General features: G+C 36.0%; 1 protein-coding gene across 1 annotated transcript in view; it reads left to right on the top strand.

Annotated features, from left to right (window-relative positions):
- Window positions 1-7,001: 7,001 nt before the first annotated feature.
- The window catches only part of LOC145989242 (uncharacterized), a 43,337-nt gene continuing 24,521 nt past the window's right edge, over window positions 7,002-25,817 (top strand). The window contains exons 1-2 of the mRNA XM_083124557.1: window positions 7,002-7,041; window positions 22,558-22,691. Coding sequence (XP_082980683.1) covers window positions 22,567-22,691 — 125 coding nt within the window. The 5' untranslated portion in view covers window positions 7,002-7,041; window positions 22,558-22,566. The remainder of the gene's footprint in view (window positions 7,042-22,557; window positions 22,692-25,817) is intronic.

Genomic DNA, 25,817 nt, shown 5'->3' with positions numbered 1-25,817 from the left:
TTCATCCTTCATTTGAAGTATGTTTGGTACCCTTAACCCTCTGTACCTGTGAAATGTTTTGCAGTGAACATTTTCAGTTGTTTTTAGCTCTCGGAAACATGTTTTTGTGAAGTAAAGTACATTTGATACCTTAACGTGTTACTTTACTGTGAAGGAGCACAGCCCAAAGACTTCCCGGCAGTGAATATAGCACCCAATAAGACATTCCACAACTATGTTGGGGGCCTTAGGTTTGGAGCTTATAGAAAGTTCCATGTTTTTCATTATTTTAGTGTGCATACAAGCATTTTTTACTAATAAAAGCAGCAAAAGTATTCGGAGATGGCAGGTTTCTACTTGTGCTGGCCATAATTTGGGTTCAAATATCTGTTATTTGTGTTTTCTGCATGCAATAATCAATTATATATTTCGTAAAGCATCAAAATTGGTTGATTAAAAAGGAAAACATTAACTCTCGAAGTGGTACAATGGTTTAAAAGTACATTTCTTCTTATTTTCTGGTGACAATGGTTTCTGTAACAAAGCTACCTTCATTCATTTGTTGGAACTTGAAAGGACAAATTATGTGGACTGTTCCTTTCAATTATACAAAATGTTTCTATTTGTGCTTGAAAGTGTTCTCAATTTCTTTTCAAACATACAATAATTCACAAGCAAAATATATTTCAAAGCTTCCTGCAACCCTTTGGCTGACATCCTATGGGTGCGGATGAAAATCTGCTTGGATGTCTTTGTGCTGCTGGCATGAGAAGCGAGACATTCGTGAATGGCTTTTCTGAAAGATCTCTGGTGGTGATTGTTGTGTGCATCAAAAGGAAGGAAATGTACTTTACAATTAAGGTGCTGACATTTATCATAGATGAGGCTGACATACATGGTGAACCTTTCTTTCGGTAGCTCTGATAGAGTCCTGGTCGTGCCTGTATTTTTTGCTTAAAATTTTACTTGGTGAACCATCGTCTATGTGAAATGAAATTTCATCCTAATTTGGCTAGCAAAAGTTAATTCTGTCACCATTTCCCACCCCCTGATACTTTATCAGTTTAGCAAAAGTTAATTCTGTCACCATTTCCCTCCCCCTGATACTTTATCAGTTAGCGTTGTTTACACAGCCACCCTTCAGTCTTAATGGTTGTGGAAAGCACCATAGAAGCTGAAGGGCTCTTATTTGGTTGTGAACAACTAAACGTAACATATTCATTTGGTCTACTGAGAGGAAATGAAGGTTCTTGAGTATATGTACTTGAAATTTAATTGCATGAGGTGAATTGGTCACACAATGAATGCTGTATTCAGCAAAAACCCAATGCCACAGAAACAGCACAACAATCACCCATGTTGATATCCCAAGAAAACCAATTATCACCCATGTTGTTTTGTTATACATATTACCTCAAACAGGAAGTTCCATGGTTCCGAAAACTTTTCCATCTCTTCATAAAATGTGCCACTACTATATTCTGGAAAATAATTTTTCTTGTATGTACGCATTGCTTGCATTGTAGAATTATTTCTCTTGTAGTCTACAGTCATTACAAGCATAAAAACACAGTTTTTCATTGTGACGTTTCAGCAGATCATATGCTCCCTTAATCAGACTTATTTTTAGTTTTATTTACATTTATTCAAAAATAAATGTCAGATGAAGGGAGCATTCGTGTAACCGGTTCAGTTATTGCAGGATTCACCAAATCAAAACTGACAAGCAATTAAGCTAAACCTGCTGTACCTTTTTTTCATTGTAGGCAGCACTTTGGTCAATATTTTAACAAGCACTACAGCAGAGCCGCTCTTGGTCACACACAACTAAACCTTGACATTGACTGCCATGCTGGGGGCATATTTAAATATATTTTACAGAAAAAAATAACTTGCATTAGTGTGCAGAGATACCAATCACACTGCCAACCTCAACTTTCATTAGAGCAGTTATACTCTTAAGTAAAATTAGATATTTTTACCAATCCAATATTTCTCTAAATAGTTTGTAATTTACTGCAATTATATTAATTTTGTGAACCTATATAAATTAAGTCCTCCTCTGTGCTCGTGCCTTCTGCGGGACGGTATGGGTTCGATCCCAAGTTCAGTCTCCAGGAATTTTCGGCCGGTGGCAATCCACCATCATGAGGAAATTGGGGAGCTCCGAATGATTAAGCGTAATCCGGTCACGAAGACCTACTACAACGGTTGGGGATACGTCACGCTGACCCCCCGACTATTCCAATCCTGGTTGAAGATCTCCACACTTAGTGGTGATGAAGGAAAGCATAGGAGGGAGGCCGGTAGGTAAGCCAAGGCCCTTCATGGGCTGTTACGCACAGGATTGTTATTTTTATATAAATTAATAAATCCTACTTTTCTATAATAGTACTTTATTTGTATCCAAAAATATTTCATATGGAGAGACATACACACTTTCCAGAGAGAAAAAAAATTACAATTATTAGAAATATTTATGCATATGGGTTGATCTGTGAATAACCAAACTGCACCATACACAATAGTATATTTAGAGAATAGATTAGTTTGAATTCATTGCATGGGTTTAGCAATTCCACTGTTGTCAAAACAACATTCGTAGCTATTCACTGACAAACAAAAAATTGTTAAAGCACAACACACTTGAAAAATTTTGTTTGTGTTACATCACCTGGTTTAGCACTGACAAATTGGGCAGGTATTGTTGATATCAGGATACTATATTTTCTGTAATCAAACAAACATATCCAATCACCTGCTCGACTTGTTTTCTGAAATTTGCCAGTTTCCTAGTGTATTGCAGATGGAAAGTCCTATATACATGACATTTGACCACTTGTCTACTATTCAGGATGCTGAAGAACTCCCATGTGCACTCAACACAGGGAAACCGCCATTAAAATGGTTAACTTGCTGGGACCACTATAAAACTGCACTCTCATTGAAAGTCTTCAGTAAAATTTGCTTTTTGACACTTGAAATACTTTGCAAGTTCCTGTAATCTGACATCACAGTGTCAATATGTTCCAGGGTCATGTCTGTCTGCCATGCAGTATATTCAAATCCTAAAAAATAAAAGAGTATAAATAGTACATGCATCACAAAGAGACAAATGAAAAAAATATATATATATGGTTGGGGTGGACCAATGTGATATGCTCACGTTGGCTGCTACTAATGCTTAACTGTTAGGGCTGTCCCATTCGTAACAAACTGTGATTATAAAAATATATATCATACACATAAATGGAAAAAAGTTTAATCTGCACTGTGTCATGCATTTGGTTCCGACTATGGGATATGCATAGGTTTGGGTCTCCTGGGGGAAGCATAACAAATTTTCCCAAGATTTCAGCCTGTGTATGGAACCCATGGCCCCCAGCCGTCGTGAGGAAATTGGGAGCTAAGAAAGAGTAGCATAACCTGGTCATGGAAACCCACGACAATGATCAGGGGTTCGTCACGACCAGTCATGTCATGGGAAAAAGAAACTTTCCCACTGATCTCTGGATTTTTCATTTTTGTTTACACAGGATTATTAAAAAAAGAAACACACACACCAGCTTGATAACAGCAGCATGTGAAATGCTAGCATGGTTTTACAGCAATAATGTCCTATGAATAGTATTCTGGTTTCGTTAGCAAAAAAAGTCATTTCACTCAATACATTACAGAGGTAAGGAAATTCTAAATCTAATGAATTACATTTCAATATGATGAAAATAACAACTTAGTTTGTTACATTTATTGTTACTTTTCCCTACAAAATTCATACATGCTTTTCGTAGTTTCGATTTCATACATTTATAACGGATATTAGAAACTATTACTAGTATATGTAGAAATACTGTGTGTCTGAAAACACTCCCGTTAATGGTTGCATGGATCCCTATTGTGCTCCACTGAAATGTGAGCTTTATAACAAGTCAACAATGGATATATTTCACATAATGGATGAACAGACTTTCTGCACTCTTCCACAAAGGTACAGTGGGATCCACGAGTATTACCGTGCAAATTGTCCATCGCCATGTTCGTTCACTTTCTTTGACCCAATGAGAGCTTCAAGAATTAAAAGAAAAGTCAAAACAAGCTGTTGACAACTTCTGCACCAGCATACATGAAAATACATCGCTTAAAAACACTTAGGATTAAGAGAAAAATTAATTAAAATAGTCATGGACAATTTTCACGGTAATACTCATGGATCCCACTGTACACTGGGAGTCAAAGTGATTAGTGTTGCCAAACTACAGAAGCATGTGAAAATAAACGAGTGGATCAATACCGTAATCCCACAACCGTGTTAAAAAATTGATTTTTTCAAACATTTACTGGAATCATTTATGGCATAAGTGTGTCATTATGTACTAGAACAAGAATTGTGGCCTTCTAAATCCATGAAACTTGACATTATAAAATATATATTAACTGTGGTTACATGCGCAGTAAATACAAATTGGATGATATTGTTAAGGCAAGGGGAGTTTAGGTGTGCATCAAGTTCATATGAACATAAAATCTTAAGATTGAATATAACTTAAGGACCTCAAAAGGGAAGTTACTTTCACAGAGCCATTTTCTAAATACTTTCTAAAATAATGTCATGCATTTCATCTCTGATATTGTAAATCAGCAAGAAATTTGTTATTTAGAAGCAGATTTTTTTTAGCAGCAAAGTATTGTGAGTATTGTCAGTTATAAACACAACAAATCTCAATCAGTGGTTATTCACTAACTTGTTATGTAGCTACATTAACCATCCAACTTTCTTGTTAGTTGTAGTGTTGCCCACGAGACGAGACTTTGGCCTGTCTCGCCTCAAAAATATTAATTTGTCTCGGGACACATGATCAATCTCGTCTCGTCTCGAATTTTTAAAAGCCTGTCCCACGGGCAACACTAGTTAGTTCAGTCTCATAGTCATAGAAGAGAGGATTCTCAGTATCTTCCAGTCAACCATGTTCTTAACTGCTTAGAGTAAGTTCAGACATTGACGTTACCTTATCTCTTGTTTATTTTGTTTCAGTTTTTAAAGTCTAGTGAATACTGGTGTCATGATTTATGTAATACATTCAATTGTAACTGTTAGAGGTCTTTAGTTTGAGATTGAGTTTTGTTTTAAGTCCACTTTTATGCACAGATAGACTAATTGGGACTGGACCTACAGTTTAAAGTGGAATCTGGAACACTATATGCCTCCAACCAGGTATCGAGCCTGGGATGCTTTCATTACAAGGTGACTGCATTACCGCTATGCCATCGGGGAGGCTGCTATGGGTTTTAGTGATGATGACATGGAAGGTTTTGTTAATACAAGGTATATGTGTCAGACACAGAGGAATAAGTTGACGTTCCAATGTTTTGTTGCTACATATTTTTAAAAATGCAGATTATATTAGTACTTACATTACTGATGTGTATATATTAATTTTTAATTTTGTTGGCCTCTCAAATTGTCAGTATTGGACCAATGGTTATAAATTAGTGGAACACCTCTAAATGTAAATTTTACCACATATCAATGAAAAATAGAATGCCTACATATGTGTGGTAAATAATTTTTTTCTACATTTCTTTTTCAAAAATAACATTTCTTAAATTTTGGAAATCATGAATAAATGTGTTTAAAAAGACACTCACCCTCTCCACTGTATTCTTCTTGGGAGAAAGTCTTGCTTGATGCAATTCCTGACTCTGGCCTAGGAAATGGAAATTCTGCAATCTCTTGCCACTGCCAACTAGTAGCTGCCTGTTGCAAAAAAGCAAATATAAACATCATTAAACATTCTAAAAATGTTCGAATTTAGTTCTACATTATCAGTACTCAGTAGTAAGTGTGTATACATTTGCATTTTATATCCATTCCATTATTTCAAAATTTCTCTATACAATTTGTAACTCTGATCAACACAAAACGTGTTCTTGTAGTTAAACATAATTCAGATTAGCTGCTAGTGTTCTATTTCTCAATTATGACCTTTAAAGTGCTTCTGTATTTTCAATTTAATTTTTGTTGCACCGCTTTTCTATCATATGGATCAATCGCGACAATAACTGCGAACTTATGACATATATATGATGAGACAATCATATATTAACGCCTTACCCCATGAGCATTAAAGTGCTTTTATATTATTTTTTACACAAGAAAAGGGCAAAGGCAATGTTTTCCGTGGGGCGTGGATATAGCACCGTGTCATGAAGGCAACTTAGAAGAACATTGGAAAAACCTATTGTATTTTTTTAAATATATTTTTATTTACACCTTGTACTACTGCAATACAATATACATTGACAAATATGTCTTCAACAAAGTCAAGCATGCGTACGCGGAAACCAATATTTCCTTAAGAAATCGAAAAAAATGCATTGACTAACAACGGCATATTTACATCGCTGATTACTGTTATTTTAATGTGCAAGTTTATAATAATAATAATACAAATCGAACATACTCACCCTAAGATGGCCCGGAATGTAAGTATTCTCTTGCATCTCACATTATCCTTGTCTCAAGTACCAAAAGCAAACATAAATATACATCCATCTTCGACAATTTTGGTAACGACTCGACCGAACGACTGATCTCGGTTGGGTATGAGCTGCCGAGTGCTAGCGAACGGAACGACTCGAGAGCCAGCGAACGAGTGAGTTTCAATAATACGGTATATTCGATGTCGTTTGTCTTGCAACCGACTTCAGCCACCAACTCGTCAGCTAGCTACCGTAACGAGTTTCAATAATAAGCTCCCGGTATTCGTTCGCGACTGACCCTTTTCGAAACGCATCAGTGAACCGGATCAGTCGTTCGTTGGAAAGATTCGTTCAAAAAGATTCGTTCGTTCGCGAACGACTCATCTCTACTGCAGTGAACCAGCGCGAACACCGGTGGGTTCTGGAAAGCGCGATGTCTATGGCGTGGCGTTCGATGTAAATACTACAGTAGTCTGTGTTTAAGCAAGGCATATAAACACATCGTAAACAATCTGTGCAGTAATCTCACAGTAAAATTATTGGGGAAGGTCGTGTGATCTGTTTCGGGGATTCGTCCATAAGGTAATTTGTATATATATTTTTTTTTTATCGGAGAGGGACAATAGAAAACACTTTCCGGAACTAGGTAATAGTATGGTATAGTGAAAACACATTTCACTCGATTATTTTCTAATTATTTACATTTGTACTTACCTGTTATGCATAGCGGAACATTTTTGAACGTGGGATTTTGCTTTTTACACTGAGAAAAGCGTAATTTTTCATATTACAAGTGTTTATTGTTCGTTGCTAATTCGCTTTCGTTACACACTATATGGCGGGCAAATCTTGACTCACGTTGTCTAGTGTTTATTGTTCGTTGCTAATTCGCTTTCGTTACACACTATATGGCGGGCAAATCTTGACTCACGTTGTCTATTGTCAGCTGATATGCAGTGTTTCCAAACTTGTTAACCGAAAAATGCCGCACACACTATTCACAGAAGGTTTTTAATCGAAAATTGAGGTATAATTTAACAATACAGGGAACTTCTCCAATTTGTTTGAAATTTCGGATACTTACTAATTTGGGGGTAACAGTTTCATGCATCGGAGACACATTTCTTCTATTTTACACAAGAAACTACTTACGGAAATGAGTTTCTCCAAGGTTTAGAGCCTTCGTCGATATATATTCTTCCTAAAACTTCATCGTACAATGCAGCAGAACAATAAATAATAACTTGTCATGCAATAATATTGCGCATTTTGTGAAAATCGACAAGATCATGCCGTTGTTTCCAACATGTACCTGCAGATGGCTCTAGCGTCGAAGTCACGCGATCTCGCTAGTGGAGTCAGGGTTTCCAAACGCGCGATTTTTTTTTTAGGGTAAATTTCTCGTATCGGACAAACAGCTGAAATTTGCTAGTTCATTTAATTTGAATATTCGTACTTACGTATTCTGCATTGAGAAACATTGTTGAAGGTGGCATTACGCTTATTTCACGGAAATAAGCTCTATTTGCGACATATCGAGTAAGTTTCCTTCGTTTCTTTTTGCCTTCGGTAACACGCAAAATGGCGGTCACAGTTTCACTACCATACTCGGCATGCAGTGTTTCCACCCCACTGAACCCAAAAATACCTACGTAACCCCACAAACCATTGACGCATAGCCCCACGAACCATTTTCGGTAAGGTTAGGTTAGGTAGGGTCACTATAGGTTACAATAGTTAAAAATTGGTTTAAAGAAAATATGCGTAGCCCCACACACCATTCTCGCATAGCCCCACAAACCATTTGCGGAAACGTACCTTCTTCAGTTACAAGAACACGTGTTTGGAAACACTGACCGGGATTGACTGGGATTACATCATCATACACAGGCTACATCCACCTGGAAGTAAATTGATGCAAGAGCTTTCGCGCATCGGTCACACATTTATATCGAAAAATAGATGATTTACCGGCAAAATTCACTGAACGATGCGAGAAAACACTTCCCCGAACTTCCACAAGTCTAAAGAAAGTGCATTCGGTAAGTGATTTCTCCTGTAAATTTGAAGAAATCCGTTTGTCCAATACGAGAAATTTACCTTTTTGAGAAACGTGCTTTTTTTTTTTTTTTTTTTTTTCGAGAAGCGCGCGGTTTTTTTTCGAGAAAGGAAAATGGTTTTTGGATGAATTTAGGGCTGAAATGAGTGCTAATGGAACCTAACCTAACAGGCCTAACCTAACCTCGTGTGAATGGTTCGTGGGTTTTTTCGAGAAACGTGCGGTTTTTTGTCGAGAAACGCGCACTTTTTATCGAGAAAATGGCATGTCATAGATGTGACTTAAGGTTATTATCGGGCGTAGAAGATCCCTTGGAGTATTGTATAAGGAATTCAACAAACTAAATCCCAAGGCGAGGAAAAATTTCCTGGAGGAGAAAATCGAGAAAAACTGATGTTGTCCGGATATATGTGATTGAACGTACTGAGGACATTTTTCAATGATGAAGCACATATTTAGGGGTGAAATGAGTGCTAATGGAACCTAACCTAACAGGCCTAACCTAACTTCGTAGGCATACCCCGTTCCCGTGAATGGTTAGTGACAGACTCTAAGAAAAAAAAAAACTAACTTGCCCTACGGATGCCGGAGCGCCGGCTGTCTGCTAGAACGGTTTTGCGTGACTGAACGTACTAAGGACATTTTTCGATGATGAAGCACATTTTTAGGGGTGAAATGAGTGCTAATGGAACCTAACCTAACCTCATAGGCATGCTTTGTTCCCGTGAATGATTAGTGACAGAAAGTGTAAAAAAAAAAACTTACTTACCCTACGGATGCCGGAGAGCCGGCTGCGGGCAAGAAGGATGTGTCATGGAATAAATACGTGAAAGATAATGTGAGGGTAAGTTAATCTCTTATTTTTTACTAACATAACCTAAACAAACCAAACGTAACCTAACCTGGCTAACTTTGCATGTTTCGTGACTTGAAAGTATAATTTAAAAAAACCCAATAATTCATGGAACATAGGAATTTTCATGCACAATAGAGTTGGAAACACTGATATTTGAAAATAAAAGAAGCATTATTATTCGCAAAGCAAGCGATATCGCACCGTGAGGTGCTTTCCGTAGCATTCAGGGAAATGGCTTATTTTAGCAGAAAATGTGTTTGTTTTCGTGCAAAAAGCATAATGGCACCTTCGACTATGTTCCGCAATATATAATTGGTAAGTACTAACCACGAGAAAAACAAAATATCCGATTTAAATGTGTCTCCGATCTATGAAACTGTTAATAATTTGGGTCTCCTAATCACGAATGCACTTAAAATTTGGCGCTCACGTATAGAAATTCCTGAATTATGGCTAACCCCACGGACCATTGGCACGTGGTTAGGTTACGCTAGGTTAGGTAAGGGAACATAGTTAAATATTAGGGTCGTAGTAATATCAGGAATATACTATATATTTCATTCTTTAAGTATTCGAGATGGAAAATCTTGCGATAAATAATGAGCAATTGTCGGTTGCGATGACTGACCCTCTTATTTTGCAAGTTTGACACGTGAGCACCAAATTTTAACTTCAGATTTGTGATTAGGAGCCCTAATTTAGTGACTATGCCGAATTTCAAACAAAATGGAGAAATTCCCGGTATTGTAAAATCGCTCCAGATTGGAACCCTAACATGAAATTAGCACCCTTTAACACTACCCTGGGGTTGCCTGTAACCCCACCTAAATATCCACTTATGGCTACTTCATTTTTTAGCAGGATTCCTTCAAATATACACAATTTGGCTTCTGCACTTGATAGGCCTTTTTATGACTAATCACATAGTAGTATTACACTAATGCAATAAGGATTAAAATTTCAGTATCCACCAAACATCTGAAATTCCTTTATTTTCTTCTTTTTCACATTGGTACTTAAGTATTCTGCATTCCTAAGGATTCTTGAAGGTGACATCAAGAGATTGAGATTATTTGCATGAAAAAAACTAAAAGGTGCCATTTAGTTTTTTTCATGCAAATAGTCTCAATTTTCGACATATCGAGTAATTCTTGTTTGTTCGTTTTCGCTTGCATTACACGCAGTATGGCAGAGAAATCTTCACTAGCCTTGTCCATGATCAGTGCTTATGCAGTGTTGCAACCTTCTTCATCGAAAAATACCTACTTTTGTGTTACTTATTTTGTATTTTTTTCCAGGTTCGTAAACCCCATGAACCATGCAGGTATAGCCCCACAAACCATTCATAAATAGCCACACGAACCATGCATGTTTGGTTAGGTTAGGCAAACATAGTTAAAATTGTCATGTTCTTGGAAAACAACGGTGTGGTTGGAAACACTGACCGGGGGTTACATCATCGAATGCACACAACATATGATTCATGTAGTGGAAGGACATAGAAGCAACTGCTTTCGTGCATTGGAGAGACATTAATCTTCAAAAATACATGATTTACAAGCAAAATAAATTAACCAATAGGAAAAAAACACTTCAACGACCTGTTAAAAGTGTATGGAAAGTCAGTTCGGTAAGTACTTTCTCCTGTAAAATTGAAGAAATATGTTCTGTGGATACAAAAACTTTACCCAATAGGGGAGAACACATCATAATACAATGAAGTGCTGAGTGTTTTAACAAGTTCAACTGCTCCATTCCCTCAAGCGAGGGTACAACCAGTAATGACCAACACAATGATAGAAGAAAATACATGTATAATCAACATAATGAAAATCCAGTATACAGTGTGTAGGTAACAGTTCGTTATATCAGATACTCATTAAAATCTGATATTTTGTGTTTCGCATGGTTCGTACTTATCAATTGTGTATTGCGGAACATAGTTCAAGGTGCCATTATGCGTTTTACACATAAACAAACATAATTTTTCACACAGAGAGTAGTTTTTGTTATTACTTTTTTCGCTTCCGTAACACACACACACACACACACACACAAAAAAAAATTGGAATCACTGACAGTGGTTACGTCATCAAACGTATGCAGCATCCGGTTCACGTAGCGAAAGCAATGGCACTTGTGTGTCGGTGAGATATTTCTCTTGAAAAATACATGATTTCCCGGTCAAATAGATTCCACAATGAAAGAAAATACCTCGATGAACGTTGAAACCTTAGAGAAACTCATTTCCGTAAGTAGTTTCTTCTGTAACAATGAAGAAATGTGTCTCCGATATAGCGAACTGTTACCCAGTGTGTAAGCACTTTTCACAAATGTCATGACGATGTCCTCTGCAAACTGGGGTACCTCAATTTACACACCTTGTTTTAGTTTTTTTGTCTACCAAGCACATTCACAGTTCTTTCCCTGGGTTAGAAGACTCGGCACAGGGGTTGAGTGATCTCTTAGAGATTATTGAAGACCAAACTTTGTAGACGGTTAGGAAAAAAATAATACACAATGGTTCAATGTTGCCAACTAATAATGCTAAAATTACAGGGAGATTATTTTCTGGTTCCAGGGTTAAACTGTAGGTACGGTCGTAATTAGATCATATGTGCACAAGAGTGGATTTAAGCTTGCAAAAACCATTAGACTTACTTGCAGTTTAGCTAATTAATTACAAGTTTAGGTATGATTTTACAATACTCGACAATTCCCCGATTTCTTTCATATTTAGCATACTCACTAATTTAGATCTCTTAATGGCTAGACTGCACAATCGACCCTTTTGTTTTACCATTTCAAAAAGAAATATTGTGCGCTAATTGTATGTATTTAACACTTCGAATTGCCACTGTGCATTTCTCAATTTGAAGTTACATTTGTATGAAATAATAAAAGAAATACTACTACATTACTTGCCATAGCTGGTTTTCTTGAACCTAATCCATGTTCTAAACACACAGTATTGCCAGGTCGAACTTTGGTTTTCAATGGGAATATATATGTGTATTTCCACTAGGATTCAACTTTTTTAAAATCATGTTTTCATTCTTATTTTTTCATGTTTTCATTCAAAGAGACTCTGTAGAAAAAGGCATGTAGCCGGAACGTAGTGGAGCGGAGGCGTGGCCACGGTAGGGGTAGGGGCGGTAGGTCAATTACTCCAGGGGCAGAGCCTGGACTCAGAGGCAATTAATACTACTTTTTTTCCATTTCCAATTGTTTCCTCATTTTAAAGTTTACATTTCTGGAATCCTTGATTCATACCCTTTCCAACGATGTATCACACATATTTCTATTAAGAAGGGTCGATTCGAAATTCTGTGGTTGAAATTTGTCTCTCAAGTGCTACGAAACTTACATTTTTTAAGTTGCCTGGTTGCAATTAGCATTAATTCCCTATAACGATGCACGGGTAGCCCCACAAACTATTCATGGATAGCCCCACAAGCCATACACGACAAGATTAGGTTAGGCAAACAGTTAAAATTTGGGGTCGTAGTAATATCAGGAATATATATTTCATTCTTTAAGTATTCGAAACACAAAATCTTGCGATAAATAATGAGCAATTGTACATTGTCGGTCATGGACCCTATTATTTTGCAAGTTCCATACGTGAGCGCTAAATTTTAACTGCAGATTCATGATTAGGAGCCCTAAATTATTGAGTATGCGAAATATGAACGAAATCATGGAATTATACTTTATTGTAAAATCGCTCTCACATTTATCATCACTAAATCTAGGCAAAGAAAAGGTATTAAACAACATATGTGAGGTAGTTAAAGAATATTTGATGTGCATTAATACCAAAACAAATCCTATTATGTTGAAGTGGAATACTACACAGGAAAACCCAGGTTTGTAAGAAAATTTAGGTGTGATTTAGGTCAGGAGGACCATTCTGTACCTGGTATAAAAAACCCTACTTCACTGCATTTTAATAGAATGAATGATATGGTAACTATCATGCACAATAATGTGCAAATAATCACAAATAAAATAGACCAAATTGAGATTTTATTAAATGAATGTAAACAGATATTTTTGTAGTAACTGAAAATGGACTCAATTCTGACAACTATACTCTATTGAATATTACTGGATATTTGCTAATTTCCTTGTATACAAGGCCTAACCACAAAAGTTGAGGTACTGGCATCTTTGTAAAAAGTGACATACAAAACAACAAAAGGGTATTAAATATGGATAAATATTGCATAGAAAATGTTTTAGAGGTTAGTGGTCTGCAGTTAAAATTAGTAAGCAATACTGTGAACATAATAGTTGTCTACAGGTCCCCAAGCAGTAACCCAAAATTATTTTTAAATAAATTTGAAACTATGCTAGACAATTTAACCAAATCCATGAATGAACTAATGATACTAGGTGATATGAATATTGATCTTCTGAAATGGGAATGTGACAGTCAAACATACCTAGAAATATTAAAATCAAACAAATTTAGAACAGCTAGTAAACGAACCCTCAAGAATTACAGAAACTACCGAGTCTTTAATTGATCATGTTATAACCAATATTCCCAGAAACTGTGTAACTGTCCAAGTTGTTCACACCCTAATCTCCGATCATACTGCTCAACTTGTTCATTTAAATGGCAAAAACCTTATGTACATGCCAACAATATCAATGGAGTATAGACAAAAAAACATGGAAAATATAGAATATCTCAAACTACTATTGAGCAATGAAACGTGGGATGACATTTTCAATCTTACTGATACCAATGAAATATGGGACTATTTTATTAGTAGCTTCATTTATTACTTAAATTTAACATGCCCCAAAATAACTAAGAAAGTAACCCTTAGTTCTACTAAAATCCCACTCATTAATGATATAATACTTCTCAAAGAAAAAATGAATGATTAATATACTAAGTTCGTAAACCACAAAGATATCAAGTATCAAAATAAATATAAAGAACTTAGGAAATTATACAGAAAATCCATTAAGGAACACAATTCAAAGAAAATATGTAATGAAATTGTGAATGCTACTAATAAACAAAAAAACAATTTGGAGTATTATAAATAAACGGCGAAAAGCAACCATAAAATATGAGGTTAACATAAAAATTATAATTAATCATGAAGAAATAACCAAACCAGAACTAATATGCAACACATTCAACAAATATTTTGCCGATTTGCCTAATACCGTGCGTTCATTTCGATCTTCAGCCGAGAGATCGGGAGAAGCGTGGCGGGTGGCGCTGATGGAGATGCCGACATTTGTGGCCTGTAATGCCCGCTTATTTTTATGGACATATGCAGACATTTATATAAATATTGCAAAAAACGAGCACTAACCTGTGTTATAACACACAAAAGTTATTCTGTAATTCATCCAAGTTCTGCCCTTATATACACAAATAAATACGCTTTAGAAATGATGTTAAGAGCCACAGATAATAAAACATGTTAATCATAGTTTTGACCAGTAACGTCCTGATTAAGTTTATATCCTTGAAAGAGTTTTGTGTCGATGGGGATCGTTTAGATGTTTCGAATGTGCAACACTGTATCAAGATTACGCTGCAGGCGAAACCGTTAAAAGTCTATGGTTTTCGTGAGCTTCCTTGCAATCCGAAATCGAGCTCGAGTTTTTGTTCCTTCGCGACTAGATGAAGACAGAGCTGTGACGAGTGGCGAGGAGATGTAAACCAAGAGAGTGTTAATTTTGTACTGTGCGCAAGAGTGATATTCTTGGTTACTTGCCGTTACTTGTTTGTGTTATTGCAGTGTGTATGTGTGTTGTGTCAGTGAGACGATTGGAATGCCAGCCGCAAGGTTCACGTTAGAACAAAGATTTTTTATGTATGACACGTACGTGAAAACAGACTAGTGTCGAGACGTGTGTAGGCAATTTGTACAGAAATTCCCAGGCGTTTCAACTCCACATAGAGATACGGTTAGACATCTTGTCCTTAAATTACGAGAAACTGGATCGTTATATTTTAAAACACCTAAGCAAAAACGACGGATTCTAACCGAAGCAAAACTCGATGATATTGGTGCAGCGTTAGAACGTTCTCCAAACAAACATCTACGCCATGTTTCACAGGAGATGGGCGTGTCAAAATCATCAGCACATGCAGCCACTAAGCTACTAAAATTAAAACCGTACTCTTATAACACAGGTTAGTGCTCGGTTTGCAATATTTATATAAATGTCTGCATATGTCCATAAAAATAAGCGGGCATTACAGGCCGCAAACGTCGGCATGTTCGTCAGCGCCGCCCGCCACGCTTCTCCCGATCTCTCGGCTGAAGATCGAAATGGACGCACGGTACAAACCACAATGATGTTAATGATAATGACACAACTCGGAATCCAACACATAAACATGTTATAAATAGTTTACTTATTTCTGGGTAACAATAAGCGAACTTAATGAAGTCATAAGAGGAATAAAAATTCAGAGGACTTATGGTCCAGATGAATGGTCACATGATTTAGTAAAGACCTGTTCACAATTTTTTGAGAAACCATTGCTTCATGCAGTGAATTCCTCAATCAGAACTGGAATCTTTCCTAGAATATTGAAAACTAACAAAGTTGTACCTATTCATAAGAAGGGAAATAAAAATAATATTGAGAACTACAGACCTTTTTCACTTACTTCTACATTCTCAAAGATTCTTGAAAAAATTATATCTAAAAATATACTCAATTTTTGCAACAAATTCAATGTATTAAATAAATGTCAGCATGGATTTCTCTCAGGTAAATCTATAAATACAGCTCTTGCTAAAATGATTAATTACATATCTGAATCGTTGGAAAATCATAAAATTGTTAATGCAGTATTCCTTGACCTCTCTAAGGCATGTGATAGAATAAACCATAAAATTCTGGTGGACAAACTATAGCTATGGAATAAGAGGGATTCCACATTTATTAATACAAACATATCTACAGGAAAGAATGCAATATACACAAATACGTTTTAATGTACGTGGAACTCTCACTGATTTCACCTCTAACACGAGAAGTATTATTAGTGGTGTTCCTCAGGGATCAATTTTAGGACCGTTGCTATTTATCTTATACATTAATGACATCCCTGAATATCAAGATAGGAGAGTAATTACTTATGCAGATGATACAACAGTTTTGATTAATGACAAAGATGTTGCCAATCCTGAAATTAATACTTTTGTAAAAATTAACCAAATAATTCAATATCTAAACCTAAATAAACTAACTATTAACAACAATAAAACTAAATTTATGACCTTTAATCCAAGTAAAAACAACAAAAATGTCCCACAAACTACTTTAATTGACAACATAGAAATAGAAGGAGAAGATTCTACCAAATTATTGGGTGTTATCATAGACAATGATTTAACATGGGACGAGCAGATTAACAATATATGTAGTAAACTAGCCACAAATCTTTATCTTTTGAAACAGCTTGCACATTATAACGTAACTGAAATCAATTAAACTATCTATTATGGACTTATATACCCTCATATTGAATATGGTATTGTAGCATGGGGTAGAGCTTTTTATATTAAAATCTCCAGAATACTAAGACTTCAAACAAGGGCATTGAGAATTATGTTTAAATTAGGTTATAGAACTTCCTGTAAAGAAACTTTTAAAGAGCAACGAATAATGACTGTTTTCTCTCTATACATATACGAAGTCATCTTAATTGTTTTAAATACTGGTCTAGTGACCAAAAATTACCAAATACATGACCACAACACTAGAAGCAAAAATGACTATCACCTAAAACAAAACAGACTGAATTTATCAAAAAACACACCATTGAATTCTGGAATATGGTAGTATAATAATCTCCCAAACAATATTAAAATACTCACACCCCACATTAAACAGACATTACCTATAAAAGACTATTTACTAAACAAAGCACTGTATAGTCTAACTGAATATTTGGAAAATCCAGGTCTAGAAATTAACTAATGATAGGCTAACTCTAATTTTTATCATATGAAATTACACCATATTTACTCATTTTTTTATATATATATATACACTTTATTTTGTATTAGTTGTAACATATATGCCCTCATATATGAAATTCTGTTCAGTAATATCTCCTTTTTGTATGACAATTTTTATGTAACTTTTTAAGGATATACCATATTCTTAACAATCATGTATCTTAAACTATTTGTAGATAAACTCTCAATAATACACATGTAATCCTTGACGTTTTCCATACCTATGTATTGCAGGTTTACGGAAATAAAGTATTATTTTTATTATATCTATTCCGTAAATTCCATTGGCAAACCAGCACCAAGCTTGTATGTTATTCGGTGTAGATTTCTTTGTTCAGTAATATGCACACTGTTTATAGTCAAGAACATTTAAAATGCATTCTTAAATATATATAATTGGTGTTTTTCTTCTTGACTGTGCATGCCTACGTTACACATATGTTGTGCTCTCCACGAGAAGTAGCATAGTAGCATTTTTTTCAGCTTTTTTGATAGCAGCAACAGCATGAAAATATTATACCAACTTTTCATTACATTTTCTATTATTCACATTAGAAACACAACTGCCGATTGAGGCATTTAGCAGGAAGGGCACGAGGATGGATGCTGCTCCTAAAAGGGATGATTGAGTATTATAAAAAGTATGGATAGCATTATATTACAAGGATCAAAAGTGTTTGAGCAATACTTTTCCACATAGTAGAAGATTAAAATAAAGTAAAGCACAAATCTATTAATCGGGACTATATTTACTAGACACCAGAAATCAAATCAGGGGCTTGTCAGTTATGAGATAATACTAAATGAATAATTCTTAATCCTTTCTGTAATCATGGGTAACACATATAACGTAGAATTGCTTGTATTTCACAAAAATCTGCTAATGCTCACCTTGTATTCAAGATGTCCTGGTTTTGATACCGTTTGGAGGCACATAGTGGCTCGGATTCCACTTTAACTGTAGGTCCAATCCCAATTAGCCTATCTGTGCATAAAGTGGACTTAAACAGCAACTCAACTCTATGTCCAATTTTTCATTTTTTTCAGGAGCCCTGTTTAAAATTTCACATGATATATTTATTGAACCTTTGTCACCACTGCACTGAAAGTTTGTATCATTGCAAAGGCTGATACATATATTGAAGTCTCTCGAAATAGAAGAAGTTGTTTCGTTAGGTACTTATGCTGTAATTATTATTGAAATTTCTGATAAAACAATTGCGCACAACACTAGATTTGATTTGAGAGTGCCATAGATAGAACACTGCATTCTAGAAACGAGATGGAGATGAAATAATTTCATTATAAATTTGTAATTTGGTAGCAAAGTAAAGTAAATTTTATATATATAAATTCATATTTTGGAAAATCATTCAACTACTTTGTAACCATTATTATTCAAAATGTTTATCTGTTAACAACAAAAGTAAGAACCGAAGACTATTGCTAAGCAGCTCCCAAAAGTGACTAAGGTTAGAATGCAAGTGTTTTATTTCATACTCGGATGGTGCTTGTTGTTGGATGAGTAAATTGTCGTAAGGTTTTATTGTCTCTTGGCGTTTGCATTCTCCTGGCTGCTTCCAAATTCTGTACATGGACCAAGAAGGCTCTCAATATATCAATATTGGTTGTATGTAGACCACAGCCAAAATATATCCATTTGTTTACAATTTGGAGGTAGAACATTTGCATTTTCAATGGACAATATATATAAGCTGTTTGTAATATGTTGAAGCATCTGCTCATGATATTTTCATGGTTACGTCTTATCATATTCTGTGCCCCTCCCAGAAAAAGAATTGCAACTTCCTGTTAAGTTCCCTTTGTTTAATTGCAATTTCATCATGCTACGCATGCATTTTTTACATGGTTCGATTTCTATTTATGTCTTGACACATACTTTGGAGCTATAGCGATTACTTCTTGTATGTTTTCTTGGAGAATGGATTTTCATTTCTGTATACTACATAATACTTTTCTTGCCACCAGCCATTTGTTTAGTGTAGTCTTACTTACAGACTTCTGCTGCCATCTGTGTCTCATGTGTGAGGTGTGAAGGGGCTTTCTGAATTGGTCCATTTACCATGTGGTGAGCTATTTTATACTTTCCAATTGGCATAAACATCCCCAAATGCTTTTGTAGTTGGGAGGGTCTCAAGCATGCCACCCCTTCGAACCTCATGTGGAGAGCCAGCAACAAGTAAATATGGCAATACTCTGGGGAATGTTTTGTTGATGAGGAAACAGTGATGTTTGCGTGAGGTATTTTTACATCTTCTTACTGATAATTAAGACTTTCCGGATTTATAATCAGTGCTAATTTCTTTCGTACCAGTGAACATCCTGAATGGTGCATGCTACGTTGAAAATCGAACAGTTTAGAGTAGAGTTGGATGTGGTCGAAAAAAAACTGGCACAAAAGTGTCCAAATCAATGAAAATACATGAGTTTAGAGTATTTTACCTGTTCTATGGTTTTCCATTTATCTCCCTACTGTAAAATAGACACTAATTTCTAAATGTAAAATACGATTTACAGTATGAAATTCATAGCTAGATATAAACAGTGTTTTCAAAAAAGCAGACTGAAGTTACAGATGACGAGCGACACAGTCTCCTTCAGTATAAAGCAAGACATTCTCCATGCATGTCCGCCACTGAGTAAACATCAACATTTAAATTGAAACGCAAACATGTAAAAGGTTGTTTTAAGTCCATTGCCTGGTCAGATGTGCTCATCAGGACTACACGTTTAGTTTTACCCCTAGCTTACCCGTGCCGTAAAAGAAACTTACATACCAGGGGGCGACTCACAGACCCACACTTTATTTTTTGATCACTAATATTCAAGAAATAATTTTGTTTTTGAATCATGCTTCCTTTGCTGATTATATATGTGCAGTTATTTATTAATTATAATAATTACAAAAATTACTACAGTGGAACCTTGATAATTCGAACCTCAACATCTCGAATTCCTTGATAAGTCGAACTTTTTGTAATCCCCTTGAATTGTCCATAACACTAAATACTAATTTTACCTCAACAACTCCAATAAAACCTTGATAAGACAAATACAGTTGTACAGTTTATGGGATGCTGTTCGAGTTCAATAACTGAAAGGTAGAGTATGAAAAACCTCTATGAGTCGAAGTTAAATTCTAATCACCTTTATAACTCGAAGTTTTAGTCACACGGACCTCAGTAAGTCGAAGTGTAGGGTGCGTATGTACATTGTCAGGTGATCAACAATCATGTTGGGACTTGAACTCCCCCACCCTGCCATGCATGTAACCATCATTGTTAATGTGCTGTAGACCTCTATAACTCGAAGTCAGCAATTTTGACCCTCAATAACTCGAACCTTGGTAAGACAAAATCCTTGATACCTTGATTTTTTTCTTCTTCCAATCAAGGTCGAGTTATCAAGGTTCCACTGCATCTTTAATAAAAAATAATAACCAATTATTGCATGACTGTCTCACATATATTTATTTTATCATTCACTAAAAGTCACAAAATCCATAATAACTTTATGATTAATGCTTTTTGTTTGTAGAAATGCAATTGTTTATTAAATATAATAATTACCATCATTACCAACCAATTGTATACTGTCACTGGCATGAGTGTCTCGAATGAGATGCATTCAAAGATGCACCAAGTGCATTTTGCCTCCTACTTATGTTACATTTGCGTTTTTATGAGCAAAAGTAATATAGAAATATGTGGAACATCCTAGAGAACAATGTGATTTATTTTCAAACAGTTGAAAAATCTAAAAAATATACATGTGGTGGGCCTGAATGTCCCCTCTTTACCTCGGTAAGCTAGGGTTCCTAATTGAATGTGAACCACTATGCAATATCTTTTTATCGAAGAAGAAAAAACATCCATTTAAAAAAACTGCCTTTTTTGCAACTCTACTTTAGATTGAAACTCACCTACTTCCACCAACTTTTCCCCTCTTTTCATTTTTTTGCTGTGTGCACTAATAACGGAGTTGGCTATGGAACTGGACTTTTGAGTCACCCTGTATTTTATAATAAATGGGAATTTAAACACCATATTCATGTACATTAATTCAAACAATATTATATTTGATTTCTGTTAGACTTTTACTCTTGAATATTAAGAATTTGCCTATGAAAATCTGTTATCATCCATCACCTAACCTAGCAAACCCTACCCAAACCTAACCTAAATCTAACAAAACTCCAGATCCCATTGGCATCCCATTTTAAAATTTTGGATGCGTCTTGAGTAATAGTGTATGTATAACACGTAATTTTTTGAAAAAATTAATAGACTCATTTTTGAGAAAAATGGATCCCAAAATTTTCTTTACATCACCTTCAATTCTTTTTTTACCCTGGCATAGACATGCTACATCTTGTGTGAAAGAGCTCGTAAAGACTTTTACAACGCCACCCGAATCACTTCTGTATGTTCCCTGGTTGTCGAAATATTGTAATTTAAAGTTAACAAGATGGTGGAAGAAATTGTCAAAATCGAACAGTTTGCAACACTGTAATTTCGGAAATACAAAATATATGGATCTACAAAGTTGCATATTTTCCTACCTCAAATGGTCCTTCCAACGTACCAAATTTCAAATGAATCAAAAAAATGTAAGGTTGAATAGTGCCTTATCACTTGTTGATTTCACATGGAATGTCCCTATAGCTGAATATGTCTTCCAACAGATATAAAGGGACTGCAAACAAAAACCCTTCAGCTGGAAACTTTTGCATGCCTCCCCCTTCATCCATGCAGGTCTGACCAAGATGAAGTCTGCTCCACCCCTCCCCTACAGAGCACGATGCACACACAGTTTCTGCAGTGCCTTAATTTTGAAACAACAGAGTTGAGGAATAGTAGCAAAGGGAAAATGAGTTGGGAGATTTGAGCTGCAAATGCATCCCAACAGTTGCACATCTTTTGTGCCGAGTAGATACGTACAGCCAGTATTATTGCACTGTCTCTTATTAGATTGAATCTGATTCCAATACATCAGAATTTGTTAGAGTATATATTTTCATCATCATGGACCTCCATTTTAACTAACAAGAAGATAATATATATATAGTATTGTGCTGTTTCTGTTACGTTTTGTTCTTTGTGCTTACATAATGTCCATGTGACCAATTTCTACTTTTTTATTTTCAGTTTGCTAAAATGAATCATGAAGGAAAAGAGATGCCAAATATTGAATTCTTAAAAAAAATTGAAGCTTTTTCAAATGAATTGTTCACCGAAATATCAAATATTACTTCTTGTGTCAAGATTGCTGATTCAGATTGGTAAGTTAGTGCATCAAGACTTTGCAAATTTTGCTACATAGTGTTTTTAATTTGTTTTCAGATGATAATTTTTGTAAAAAAATATATATATATATCCACCCATGTCTACTGCGAAGATGTGAGATACAGGAAAACCTCGTTAATACGAAGTTCAAGGGACCAAAAAATGTCAACTTCGTATTAAACGACTTCGAGTTATCCAAACTTTTCAGGATTGCGCCTGTTTTCAGGTGTAAATAAAGTAGAGTATAAATTACCCCCACAAAGGATGTTTTGTACTTGGTGGTAGCTCGGAAAATAAGCTTTATATGTACTATATAATAATACTGTACGTTTTAAAGAAAGTGTAAAAAATGTTACACAAAATGAGAACACGGTGCTTAACGCGGACACAAACATTCCAAGGAGACGGTTAACACCATTTATCCTGCCTAGTTATACAGCTGGTTATGCACGGGATGCATGTCGGGGCAAAAAGTCTTATAAAAAATGGTATTTTCTTTTAATTGTGCAAAGTCTTTGCTCTTCCACGAAATTCTTACAATTTTAGTTCATAAGAAACCCGTTTGCACGTAGACCTACGGAAAAGAAAACAAACTCGTTTATTGCAAGAAGTGAAACTCGGAAGAATCTTGACAGTAGTCACACTGGCGTGAGCAAGAGACGGGAGATAATCGGATAGAATGAATATGGGATTTTATGTGCGTTCACTAGAACATTGTCTGTTACAGGATTAGCTGGTAAGAGAAGATTCTCTTGGGAGAGAACACAACCTTTCCCTGGCAGAAAACAAAAAAATCGGGGCTGTAAATTTCGTTCTGGTTCTGCTGTCTAAAACACATCGTAAAAAAAGTCATGTATTCTTTGCTTCAGTTAACTTCATATTCGCCCCCCCCTTCTTTTGCAGGGATCAGTTCAAACTCTTCCTCAACTTGCATTGTAATGCACTCTGAAAAAGTAAACACACAACTTGCGATCTGTTTGCACCGAATGTGTGTCCTAGGACACATTAAACAGTGCCCCACTCGATAATCACTCTGGTTTGGATCCCACTTTAAACTGTATATTTAGTCCTGCTTAGCTCATCAGCATAAAATGAACTAAAAACAAGCTTTACGAAATTTGGGTATTTTCAGATTAATCGACAATTTATTGTAGGTTTCAGGAGTATTCTGGAGGTCAAACACTCGCTCCGCCAAAACTTTTCCTCTCGTATTCCTACATTGAGCATTGCATTTTTTTAATTTTTTTTTAACAGCAGCACGCTAATGGTTCTGAAGAAAAGCGGGGATGATATGGCTTTGCGAGATTCAAAACAATGACGCTTATTCCTTCCCACTGGATGAGTCATTGCCGTTATCTGCAAGTGAGAGCTTTCCAGACGCTAGACTAAACACTGGCGCCAGCTGCAGCCTAAACACAATTAGACCGGCTTGAAGTTAGAGCAGCAGGTGGTAGAAGGGAAATCATCATTTTAAAGATAACGCAGTTGTCGAAGACCGAACTTTTATAGTGTGAAAAAAAAATGACCTTGCATTACCTTTTACCATGCAACCGACAATAATACCGGCAATATTTCCTATCCAGACAGCTGCATTCAAACAAGAAAGAGGGACCTGAATTCTGGAATTATCACATTACCATGCACACCAGTGGCGGATAATGAGCTGTTGTAGGAGAAGGAAGGGGGTCATTTTTCTTTTACTTATCATGCGGTTTTTGTTCGTTTTAAGGAAGTGTTTGCTTTTTTTTAGACGCCAAAGGAAAGGAGCCTGTGTGCGTACACGAGCAAGAAAATCGTGGCCGAAACAATTAGCAACGGACCCCTCCTCTCCCCCGTTTGCTGATAGATAAAGGGGAGAAGTCACTCAGACAACAAAACACTGTTTTGGCAAATTTTATGACCAGTTGGGAAACGTATGAAGCGGGAAACTGGAGTTGCAACATATGTAAGATCGACGTCAACTTTTGCGGGAAACCTAGATGACAACGCATTAAGCGGGTTGAGGATCTTTAGTTGGCCTATGCGGCTTTGATTATCTGTAACAGTTTCCCTTTTTTTTATGAATTTCTACAGGGCACAAAGAACACGCTTTTAATGAAAGTGGTTACTGGAAGTTGTCGGCTACCAGGCCAAAAGTTGCTCGCTCACGGGAAGTTGCTGTATCTCGAGCTCCTATCTAGACAGATGGGCGAGACTTCCAGGTGCCACGCATCTTGTATTTTGGAACATTCGTGCGATCTTATCTCGCATTTCTCATCTAGCACTGGTGAATATTTCCAAGGTGGCGCATTCAACGGGGAAAGAGCTTGACCTCCCATGCACATTGACAAAGAATGTCAATGTCCAGCGGGCATTTTGGGCTGCTTCCCTCGAGTTGTCAGCAGTTCTTAGGACAAGGAAACATGTCAAGGTCAAGTTAAAATAACGTCCAAGCTCTCTCCACATTCGATCTTCTCTTGTCGACTTACGCAGGTGTCTACTTCGAATTAAGTGAAACCAGTTTTGCGGAAGGATCTTGTAAACAACTTTGTATTAAAAATTATCCGTATTTCGATTTATCCGATCCGTACTGAAATACATTATAAATCCTATCTTATCGGCTGGGGAATGGGAAGAACTTCGGATTAAAGGGTACTTCGTATTAACCAATATCGTATTAACGAGGGTTTCCTGTATAACTCTTTGAGTCATAAAGACAGATGGGTAGATGGATGGACTTATCAAATAATAACTTATGCATCCAAAATAAGCTTAACCACCTAGTCGCATTGACAGAGAGGCAACAATCACTTAAAAGTGAGGTTTTGTTATCTTGGAAACATATACATGTGATGATCTAACATTTTCTGCACATTAAATGTTAACAAGATATAAATTATGTTGTTTTGCATGTCTGTCTATCCATGGAAGTCATGACACTGAAAGTTGACACATTTTTAACCTCTAACAGGCATGGTGCCAGATTGTAACACAAAGGGCATTGGGTGGTTCCGTGGACCACCAAATTGAGTTTACAATTTCCAAGAGTAATCGAAATAATAGCTAATATTTTACACAAATTATCATGTATTTTGGTCCTTCTTCATGGAATTATGATAAACGTTTATCCACTATTTTGTTAT

The sequence above is a fragment of the Lepisma saccharinum genome, chromosome 6 (assembly GCF_977018435.1).
Source record: "Lepisma saccharinum chromosome 6, izLepSacc3.1, whole genome shotgun sequence".
Lineage (NCBI taxonomy): Eukaryota > Metazoa > Arthropoda > Insecta > Zygentoma > Lepismatidae > Lepisma > Lepisma saccharinum.
This window is presented reverse-complemented; position numbering and strand designations above follow the sequence as displayed.